This window comes from Sciurus vulgaris, assembly GCF_902686455.1.
Source record: "Sciurus vulgaris genome assembly, chromosome: 2".
Taxonomy (NCBI): domain Eukaryota; kingdom Metazoa; phylum Chordata; class Mammalia; order Rodentia; family Sciuridae; genus Sciurus; species Sciurus vulgaris.
This window is the reverse complement of record NC_136462.1, coordinates 43,564,588-43,576,274: the sequence shown is the minus strand read 5'-3', so window position 1 is coordinate 43,576,274 and position 11,687 is coordinate 43,564,588. Positions and strand designations below refer to the sequence as shown.

Below are 11,687 nucleotides of genomic sequence, written 5' to 3'. Positions count from 1 at the left end.
GAGGAGATGTAGCATGGCACATAAAAAGCTATAGAATATAACTGTTTTAAATTGTTGATCGACCTTTATTTTATTCATTTATTTATTTATATGTGATGCTGAGAATTGAACCCAGTGCCTCACACATGCTAGGCAAGTGCTCTACAACTGAGCCACAATCCCAGTCCCTAGAATGCAACTTTTAAACAATGTATTTCTTTTTTTTTTTTTTTTTTTCCAAATTTATGTGACTTTGAGACTTGGAGAGAAAACAGTGGTTCTGTTCTGTTATTTAGTTCACTTTTTATTTTTTTAAAAAAGCACAGTTCTGAATCTGTAGAAAGGTACATGGTCACACTGAGTTAGTGATAGTGTCAATTTTTTTTTTTTTTTTTTTTTTTTTTTTTTTTTTTTTTTTTTGTGGTGCTGGGGATTGAACACAGGGCCTTGTGCATGCGAGGCAAGCCCTCTACCAACTGAGCTATCTCCCTGGCCCTATATTGTCAATTTTTTAGGTGATTTCTTTGCCACAGAATTTTATAAAGATCAAATGAAAATGCCTTAACCGCTTTTGTGTAATATGGGGGAAATAAAAAATATTTACTTAGAGTTTTTCTTTTGGTTAGGTAATTAAATCACAGAACTAATGACAGGGTCAATACCGATTTACTGGGTGAAAAAGTTGGTTAAAATGAATAATTAATTCAGTTTTTATATGCTTAGAAAGAAAATAATATTACCTACCTCACAAGAGTCTACTGAATTCTTTGAGGGCATCACAGAAAAAGAGAATATGTTAGTGCTTCAATTTATGACAACTAATAACAAGCAAATATTTTTAACAGGCTCACAGATAACAATTGTCTAGCAAGAGTGCCAATGGTGAACATTTCTTTTACTTAGTATGCAATTGATAATGTGACTCATTCCATTGTAATGATTCATTGGTTAATTTCTTTTCTTTCTTTCTTTTTTTTTTTTCCTTTTTTTCAGGACCAAGGACTGACTCAGGGCCTTGCATGTGCTAGGCAAGTGCTCTGTCACTGAGCTAAATCCCCAACCCCTACTAATTTCTACCATGCACTTGCACTTCAATAATGTAATAAGCAGTCCCTTTCATAAAAGCCTTAGAGTGACCAGTGAGTGGAACTCAGTGGGTAAGTATCTGCTTAGCATGCATGAGACCCTGGGTTCTATACCCACCATGCATGTACACATGCATATGTATGGGTGCGCGCGCGCACACACACACACACACACACACAAGCCTTAAAGAGATAGCAAAAGTCTGATTACTAGTTGGTCTTCTCAGCATCACATCACCCTCATCCTTCCCAGGCCATTTATGTTAAGTGTTGAATACTTCTTAATAACCCATCTCCTTTATATACTGCTTACAGAGAGGCCATTACTTTACTAAAACTAGAAGACTAAAATAGTAAAATTGTAAAGTTCATTGTTGAGAAGGCTATAATTACAGATTTTATTCAAAGAATCTTTAAAACAAATATTATAGCAATTACCATAGAGTAATATTTAAGTAGCTAAAGTTCTATCTTACCTGATAAATAATGACCAGGAAAAGTTTCTGAATTTTTGTCACTTTGTATAGTAGACATAAGTGATATTTATACAAAAGCCCATTTGAAAATATGGGATATGATAATTATCTACTTCACTACAGTGTACCATTTCAGAAAGAAGGGAAATTAGCTGACATGTATCACTGGATAATGGTTAACACGTAATTTAGAGGAAACATTGATTACAGATAATAATTACTTTGGAAGGAAACTGCTTAAAAATCATGGAAGAGGTCACTTGAGAAGAAACCCATCCCTCAGGGGGTCACCATCTTCTACTGTAAGGCTTGCTGCACCTGTGTAATGGGCTTGTCCTGATACTTCCACTATAACTGCTTTGAAGTCACCACATTTTGCTTCCTGAAAAAATAAGGAAGGAGCATACTGTCAAAATATTTTACTCATACTGTACCTGGTTTAAAAGTTGTACTCTTGATTTTTATCATGTTAAAGAAAACCCAAGGGCTATGAGAAGTTGCTAAGGAAAGTGACATGATCTGATGTGTGTTTTAGATATATTTAGCTGTAAAATGAAGGACAGATTAGTGAGAGGAGGGACTAGAAGCCCAGAAAACTGTTGAGAGAACTTTGATTCACTGATTTAATCCAGTGGCACTAGATAGTTTTTAGTAAAGATGGAGAAGGATAATATAATATAGAGATACTTTAGAGGTAGAAATGACTGGCCCATTGATAATGTAGGAAGAAAGAAATTAAGAATAAGGTAAATATGACCATGGTTTCTTGCTTGGAAGTGAAACTAATGATGCTATTAGCCAAGATGGGGAATGAAAGAGGAGTAGGTGGAAGAAAGGATGGCAGGATGGACCTTTTAACAAGTAGAGTTTGAAATACTTTGAGGACATTCATTCTGAGATGAGGATAGTGAACAGCTATCAGAGTGTTAGATTCAGAAAGAGTTGCAGGGCAGGGATGGTAGGGATGAAGGTTTGGGAGTCATTATCAGCAGATGGGTTGAGAACTGAAGACTAGGAAGTGGAAGAAAGTGTCAGTGGCATTAAGTTGTAAATGAGATTAAAGGAAGCTAAATATCAGAGTCACTTAATTGGATGGACAGGGAGCAGAAGCTGGGGCAGGGAAAGAGACTGAGAGGGCACCATCAGACAGCCTGGCAGAGTCCAGACAGGAAAGGCATAGAGTACAAGTGAAGATATTCTGGTAAGCCTGATTAATAACTATAAAATAACCACAAATCTTACCTGAAATTGATTTTTACTTTCAACTTTTACAAATAAGAACAACTCAGGTAAAGGTAAATGTCAAGTATTAAAGTAGGGTAGAGTAATTTTATTATCTTCTTACAAAGTTGCTATAATATCAAACTCCATTGAACTTTGGCTTTGTGTGGTAGCAGTATAATGTAATACTTCACAGCATAGGGTCTGTTGAGAGAGACCTAAGTTCGTAGCCTGGCTTTGCTACTAATGAACTAAGTTCTGACAAGTTAACCTAAATTTCTATTTTTTCATCTATTAAAAAAGGATCATAACAAGACCAATCTCCTAAAATTCTTGCAGTGTTTACGTGAATATGTTATGTATGACATTCTTAGCTTGGAAACTGATACACAGTGAAGTATCTAATAAATATTCTATATTATCATTTTTATATTCAAGCTCATTTTCTTAAGACAATGCACTCCAGGTTTTCCCATCAATATAAATGGTTGGTATACCATAAGATCAGGAATATGATACAGAAATCTCTAACTTAAAGTAAATTCCAATTTCAGAAAAACTAAACCTTAAAAATAACTGAATTAGGATGGATTGTTTTCTGTGTCAAAGGAGTAGATTGATTTACTGTGTGTAAATTCTATGGTAGATATCATTTTACTACTCTAATTAGATTAATTGGCTCTGTTAACATATTTAAAATTTGATTCCAGTACAAAATTCTACTTTTCACAACTTTCTATGACTTTTACATCCTATTATAAAAAATGAAACTCTCCTATAGAATAAAACAAAAAATAATAACAAAACCCCAAACCCTAATTTAGTGATTCTCAAAACTTTTGGTCTCAATATCCTTTGTACCTTAAGATTTGAGGACCTCAAAGAAGTTTGGTTTATGAAAGTTATATCTATTCATATTTGTTGTATTGGGGATTAAAGATATTTGTTAATTACTTCATTAAAAACAATAACCCCATTATACCAATTAAACATTCATGTATGAAGAAATTTTTGTGAAAATGACTATGTTTGCAAAAAACTTAATGAGAAATGTGGAATTGCTTTATATTTTTGCAAGCTTCTTTCAGGTCTGGCTTAACAAAAGGCAGCTAGATTCTTACATCAGCTTCTGCATTGAGTTGGTTGGGATATAACCCATCGTGTAGTTTCTGAAGAACTCCACTGAACATGCTTGAGAGAATGAGAGTGGAAAGCAAACAATGTCTTAGTATTATTATTAACAGAACTTTGACCTTGCAGACATTTGGGAAGCAACTCAGGGACTCCTAGGGGTCCCAAGAACAAGGCACAGTGGCACAAACCTGTACACCCAGCTACCCAAAGGTTGAGGCAGAAGGATTGCAAGTTCAAGGTCAGTCTCATCAATTTAGGGGAGACCCTGTCTCAATTAAAAAAAAAAAGAACTGGGGATGTAGCTTAGTAGTATAGCACCCCTGGGTTCAATCCTCAGTCACACACACACACACACTCCAAAAAAAAAAAAAAAAAAAAAACCTATTCTGAGAACTTATCCAATACTCAACTCAGGCCTCTTAGTCTAATAAGTGACACATGTACAAATAAGAAACAAAGGTGACACTTACCCTCACAGCATTCCCTGTGAACACAGAGCCAGTTGCACTGCTTTTGAAGATCCTGGTCTGGTTCAATTCTAGAAAGCCTTTATGATACTGCAAAGCAATTCGGGCTGTCACCCCTGAGCCAGTGGGGCTCCTGTCGACCTGTTGCAGCATAAATGAAGACTGTTCAGAGTGTTCTAGTTCCATAGTACCTGGCATTGGTGGCTAAAAAATTACAGTTTTAATACCTGTTCATCTGCAAACACACAGATGTTGGTGGTTGGCTCCTCACTATAAGCATCTTTTCCATCTGTTAATATAGTTCCATATAGAAAGGAAAGGTCTTCACTATCAGGATGATTAATTTTAAACTGAAAATAAGAACAAAATAATTAGTCAATGTAAAGTAAATGCTTTAATTCAAATTTATCTTTTTAAGTAATTTAGGTAGGTACTCTTGAGCTTAATTTTTCAATCTACCATTTTCCAGCAAGACACTAGATGCTAGATGCCATTCTCTAGATAAATAGCTTTTGGGAAGTTCTGATTGTTATCATACTTTGAGTCCCTTCTAAGGAAACTGCCCTTCTAAGTTTTAAATTAAAGCCTACATGTTGAAGCATACAGCTTCAACAAAGGAATAGTTCTATATTATGCATACATCTCAACACACACACACTTTTTGAAGCACTGGCCCCAAGAATAGTCTACAGGCTGGCTGTAGCTCAGGCCATCATAATGTCATTATCAGGAGCCTGAAGGGGAGAATGTGGAAAAATCAGGCACTGAGTATGTAGAGATGAAATTAATTCCAGTGATAGATACATGGACTGTGAGAAGTCATGAAGACGCAAAGGTTAAAAGGATCCAGAAAGTATTGCATAATAGAAGCAATTGAACAGGGAGAAAAATGATATTATAGAGATGAAGTCCAGCTTGTTCCATGAAAAATAGCAGATACAGACAGAAGCTGGCACTGACCGAATAGCTAGGTCCTCAGTGGTAAGGCACATTAAGACCCCAAAGTGCAATGCCCCCAGGTTTTCTTGAGAGGTCTCCTTGTTTAACTTTACCTGAGTTTCTGTAAGTCCAATTGTCTGATAGACTGAGAGTACTATGATCTTCTCTGTATATTCTTATAATTAGTATATTTCACTGCACTTACCTGTCATTTAAAACAAATTGAACAGATTTGGGTCCTTAAAATTAAGAGTCCGTCTAAAACCAAGGTGAACCGGCCTGCATATTGGAACTTGGCTTTCTGAGCCCCTGTGCCAGCTCCCTGCAGCACCAGCTGTCCACAGGACCTCAGGGGTGCCCCCACCACCAGCTAGATCAAGCTCCTGGGAGATAGGGCTTCCTTTGGGTCTCCAGCATCTAGCATATTTGGCATGCAATAAGTTCATGCTAAATGTTTGTTAGAAGAATGAATAATAATTTATATTAACTTTAGCCCTTCCCCCAACAGAGGGTCTTTCCCTAAGTTTGCATCAACAACCAAACTTATCTTCCTATTTTTCTCAAAATTTCCCCTCCCTCAGGGTCCACCTTTATCACTGTCATCTGTGTCAGAAGTTCAAACTTTAGTGGGAAGTTCAAAATTACTCCTTTTCTATGCCTTTTTCTTTTCAAGTTCATTACAAATGGAATTATTTTGTGCCAATTTTTAAAACCATTAGCTTTCTCCTTTTTTTGATAGAAAAATATAATTTTTTTGACCTTTAAAAGTCACTAAATAATCCCACATACAGTTCCAGAAAAATGATAATTTAGAACAGAAATATAGCATATCTTTTCATTTTGTTAAGTTTTAAATCAAAGCCTCAAGAGTGTTAAATAAGTCCATAATAAATTATTAGTTAAAGTATAATAGACATTATCTTCACAAGTTAATTTGTACTATTATAAATTAAATCCTTATGTGTCAAAACATTTGAGTTATTTTATCAATAGGTTCTGACTTCAAAGTAAAATGGCAGACTTGTGATAGAAAAAATATTCTTAACTCATTATCTAAACTGATTTTTATCAAAATAGTTCTATCCCAAGCAAAAACTAGTTAGTTGAATAGTTATTTGAGTAACTGCTAGACAAAATTCACTAATGAGGGGCTGGGGTTGTGGCTCAGTGGCAGAGCGCTTGCCTACCACTTGTGAGGCATTGGGCTAGATTCTTAGCATCACATATAAATAAATAAAATAAAGGTATTTCGGAAAACCTCCTGAACTGGGGGTAAAAAAAAGTTCACTAGTGGAATTCTTTCATTAATTTCTTAATGAAATAAGAGTCTTGTCAGACCTAATAACCACATATAGCAAATGTAGGATAACTACATGTAGCAAAACACATGAGCTTCAAATTAACGGAATACTGTATAATACATTTATTGTATGTTTAAATAACCATGAGCCATATTATCATGGGTGTATTAAAAAGTGAATCATACTATTTATTTCTACATTTGTTGAACAGTTATTAAGGGCCAGGCAATATGTTAAGTCCTTTACATGTATTAACATTTCACTTTAATAACAACGCTAAAAGCACATATTGTATAATATCTGCTGAAAACTGGGGCATGTGGAGGTTATGCAACTTGTGCAAGGTTATGAATATTATAAATGGCAAAGCCACAGTTCACCAGTAGCCTTGATCTAGAAACTAAGATTTCAACAAGTACCCTATTAAGATACTTAAGTTCTTTCATGGATTTGGTCATTTCTATTTCTCCATGCCACAGAGGGAGGTTACTTGCTATGAAGGCAGTGACTGGACTGACCTGAGCTTTCACTGCTTCTGTCACTGCACTTGCTGTGTCCACAAGGTCTCTTGTCTTTGCAGAACACACATCAAGTCCAAACTTTTCTGCACTAACCAGTGCATAAAATGCTCCGCCATATGCAATGTCCACCACCACCTTTCCATGTCCAGGAACATCCACCACAAGATCTTAAAAAGATATGTTTGAAAATCAGTGTATTTTTAGTATTTTAGCAAAAAAAAAAAAAAAAAAACCAGCATTTTAAATATGTTTATTCTAGGGGAGAAATTTTGTTATGAACAGGGACAATGCAGAAATTCATTTTCAAAAAAGCAAGCATCAGGTAATGATGGGGGCATCTTTTTATTTTTAACTTGATGTTTGCATTAAGATGCAAAACATTTGAATGTTGCTCCACCTTGCATCATACACACATATTTGTTAACCCCTTTGAGGCCCTTTTCTGAGAAATATCATAGAGGCCAAAAGAGGGATAACCTTCCGGTATCAAACTGATCCCTATTAAGGAAAATGTAGGCTCCTGATTTTACTACTAGGAATGGTTTAAAATAGTAAGTATTTGAATTTCTATTCACAAACTGGTTTTCTTCAGCTAGAATGTCAAAACAAAATTTTTAGAAAGAAAAATTTCTATATGAATTATATACAAACACTTATATCTGCGTGTTTTTGTCTTGCTTAAAGTGATTCTACAGACACAACACTCAGAAAAAAAGTCACTGTAGACTAGCTGACATCTCACAGTACCATTTTGTAGCAGTGTTTTTATTTGAGCAGCCTAAGTCCCTGACATACCTAAAGTTTTACCTAAAGGTCAGTTCTTCGAAATCCTTTATTTGTATTTCCAAAGGAATGGTTAGATTATATTCTGGGACAGTAAAACAGTTTCTGTTTTTGTAAGTTTTTTTGCCACTGTGACCAAAAGACCTGATAAGAAAAATTTTGGAGGAGGAATAGTTTATTTGGGACTCATGGTTTCAGGGTCTCAGTCCATAGATGGCAGACTCCATTGCTCTGTGCCCGAGATGAGGCAGAACATGAAGGCAGAAGGGAGTGACAGAAGAAAGCAGCTCAGGGCATGACACTTGGGAAGTGAGAGAGCTATGCTCACCAGGAACAAAATATGCACCCCAAAGGCACATCCCCAGTGACCCACCTCCTCCAGCCACAGCCCACCAACCTACATTTACCATCCAGTTAATCCATTCAAGTGGATTAATACACTGATTCATTTAAGATTCTCATAACCAAATCATTTCTAAACTTTCTTACACTGTGTCACACATGAGGGAACAACACATATCCAAACCATAACAGTACCCATTTTCATATTTTCCTCTCTTCCTCCTCCCCAATTCAAGCTGGCTTGGTGGTCCCTGCCTTGGGGAAGGCACCTGGCAAGGGAGAAAGTATATCTTTTTTTGTTTTATGTAAACCTAAGTTCTCAGGGGCCAATAAATGCCAAAAGAGTGTCCTGAAGGGACAAATATTCCTACTAGCTCATAATTTCCTTTGGATTAGGGTGAGAGGAGGCTAAAGGTTCTGAGTACAGAGGACCTGTATTGACTTCCCTACAGCATCACAGGAGGGCAACATGGTGGGACAGAGCAGCCAACCAGGATGGGGAGTGCAGGGGAAGAGGACAAGGGCCACATGGAGCAGGCTGACCAGCTTCAATTCACTGGTCAGCTCTGCAAGCCAAGGTCAAAGGGCCCTCCTCTCAAGCTTGGCATTTTTTTGTTTTTTACATATTTTTTTAGTTGTAGATGGGCACAATACCTTTATTTTTTTATGTGGTACTGAGGATCAAACCCAGTGCCTCACACATGCTAGGCAAGTGCTCTACCAATGAGTATGGCCCTTTTAAGAAAACTTTGCTCATATATCAGTAAAGTGGAAGGTAAGAGAAGAATGGGGCCAAGCCACCCAATAGGACAGAGTGGGGTCTCAATTTCAGAAAATAAGTTGTGCAAAAGAAAATATTTCTTGTATAACCTGGGTTTTTACAGAGTAATACAGCAATACTGGTATGCTAAGAGTTATAGACTAGTCTACAGAAGTCCTTTTAAACATATGTGTTGAAATAAAGCAAATTTATAAACAAGAGTAAAACATGCCTGTGGATCTTAACAGGAACATTGAAAAATGTCTTCATCTTGATGTGGATGCAACATGAAATCAGATTTAATGAAAGGAGAATGAGGAAGTAGGTAATAATGAAGGACTGCTGAATGTGGAAACCATATTCTTCCAAATTTCATTACCTGTTCAGTAAATACTGGTTAATTACCTATTATTCTAGACACTTGGAACACAGTGAAAAAAACAAAGAGAATGCACTTTAGCACTGTGTGTTGGAGATGAACTCAGCAACCCTCTGAGGTGTCATCCACATTTTACAGGCTGTGACATGGAGTCATGGACTTTCTCACCCATGGTCACTGATATGGAGGGGCATAGTAAGTGATCCTGAACACTGCCAACTGCCTTTTATGCAGTTTTCAAAGTACACAAAAAGGATTTTATTTTTTTAATTCAAAGTGGCCATTATTATCCACCAATTATTGTGCTGTCAAACGGAGATGCTCTCAGGAACTATTGTCCCTGAGGTGTTGGCTTCCTCTGCCCTAACTGACCTAGAACGATGATACAGTTGGTGACCAGCTATTAATTCCCACAAAATCTTGTGCTTCTAACTGCAGTTGGGGTCATCTAGGGGAAGACTGCGTAGCCACAGTAAACCATTGAGGTGTTTTAGATGCGAGTCCAAATACACATTCTGTCAGTTTCAATGTCACACCAATGTCTCCTAAGGGGAAAATGGTATCAATTTCCCCAGAGACATTCATCATCAACTTGTGTGTTTAAATTGCCCAAGTTTGCTCTAAGACTGACAAATGCCTGTCCTATTCAAATTTTTTTCACAGCCATGCCCATCTGGACCCAATTCCTCAGGAGAATCAAGATCAAACTTTCTAACAATGATTTGCATGCCTTGAAGATTTTGAAGGAGTGATGATCCTATTCCTGGATAGAATAATTAGCTCCAGCTCACTGCTGGCCACCAATACTAAAACATCCTCACCACAGAATTCAACCCCTTCAAGGGAGACTGCAGATGAGACCAGATACAAGCTGCCAGTTCACTTTCAAAAGGAATCTCCCTCTTTGTCAGAGTGGTGTTCTGCTTTCTATGATACACAAAGATCTGTACTAGGGAACCCAATAAAATCTTTTAATGGCTCTATATGCTCAGGGAACTCTTAACAATCCTATATATCCTGCAGTCTTTCCACTTCAAGAAACACATATATTTTTAGAATTCTAAGTATACCATTTACTATCCATTAAACCTAACAAACTCTGTGTGATAAACGAAGGAACACGTTCAGAGAGGTTAAATAATCTAAGGTTGCACATTTTTAAATAGTTGCAGGATTTGGCCCCGGCCACGTCCCTGTTCTTAAAATAATTAAGAGCAGCAACATCTGTATCTTCATTCTCATTTAATTCTTACCCAAAGGGGGAAGGCATTTTTAACAGAAGAACCATACTTGGTAACTCCTTAGAGGTTAAGAATGTATTTACCAAACATATCTGGAGCCAGTCTGGAACCCTGATTGTTCTTTGCTCTTTCCCTGACCCTAATGGACTTTGCTTTATTCAACCGTGAAATCTAGGAATGCAAGACAAGTAAGGAAGAGGCACTCAGTAAGCAAAGCACGGAATTCTTGCTGAACTGCACACTCGAATCTGCAAGGCTGAAGATGCTGACACAAGTTTACAGTGATTCATAATCATCCTTTTATTAGTTACGAGGACATGCGGGGTGTGTTAGTTTCGCCGCTGGGGTTCCAACCCATAGAGACAGTTAATGTAGTTAGTTGCGTTCGGGGTTGAGGTCCCGCCTGGGGATGGATGGGAGGATCCCGCCAGTTACCTGAGGCCAGCACGAAGGCCGGGACGCTGTGGAAGCGCACCGGGCCACAACTGCGGCCGCCCTCACACGCCACAAAGGCGGTCACCAGCCCGCACGGACAGTGGATGTTGACACGGGCCTCGCCTGTGCCGGCTGGAGGTGGAGGCACCAGCCCGAAGTCGAGAGCGAAGCGGCCAAGCGCCAGCACTGCGTGGCCGCACATGGAACTGTAGCCCTCGTTGTGCAAGAACAGAACGCCCAGGTGAGCGTCCGGAAGCTCGCTCTGCACCAGGACAGCCCCGTACATGTCCCGGTGGCCCCGGGGCTCGAACATGAGTCTTCGCCTCACGTAGTCAAGGTGCTGGCGCATGTAGCGCCGCTTGGCCAGCAACGTGGGCCCTATCACCTCCGGACATCCAGCCAGCACAATGCGCAGGGGCTCGCCGCCCGTGTGCATGTCCACCACCGACAAGGCCGGCGTCCCCGGGTCGTGTGGGGGCAGCCGGGACACGGCCAGCGCGCTGTCCATTGTCCGAGTCCAGCAACTCCACCACTACCCAGCGGTGCTCGCTCCAAGTTTAGAACCTACAACTCACCCTAACCCAGAAGGGTAGTAGGCGTGGCAGCCTTGGGGTGGGGCATCGA

General features: G+C 38.6%; 1 protein-coding gene across 1 annotated transcript; it reads right to left on the bottom strand.

Moving 5' to 3' along the window:
* Nucleotides 1-243: 243 nt before the first annotated feature.
* On the bottom strand, nt 244-11,669 carry L3HYPDH (trans-L-3-hydroxyproline dehydratase). The gene is made up of 5 exons (XM_079128659.1): nt 11,064-11,669; nt 7,121-7,290; nt 4,590-4,712; nt 4,366-4,503; nt 244-1,922 (listed from the first exon to the last, which is right to left on the bottom strand). The coding sequence occupies exons 1-5, from the start codon at nt 11,569-11,571 to the stop codon at nt 1,797-1,799; spliced, it is 1,065 nt and encodes a 354-aa protein (XP_078984785.1). The 5' UTR covers nt 11,572-11,669; the 3' UTR covers nt 244-1,796.
* Between the last annotated feature and the right edge of the window lie 18 nt (nt 11,670-11,687).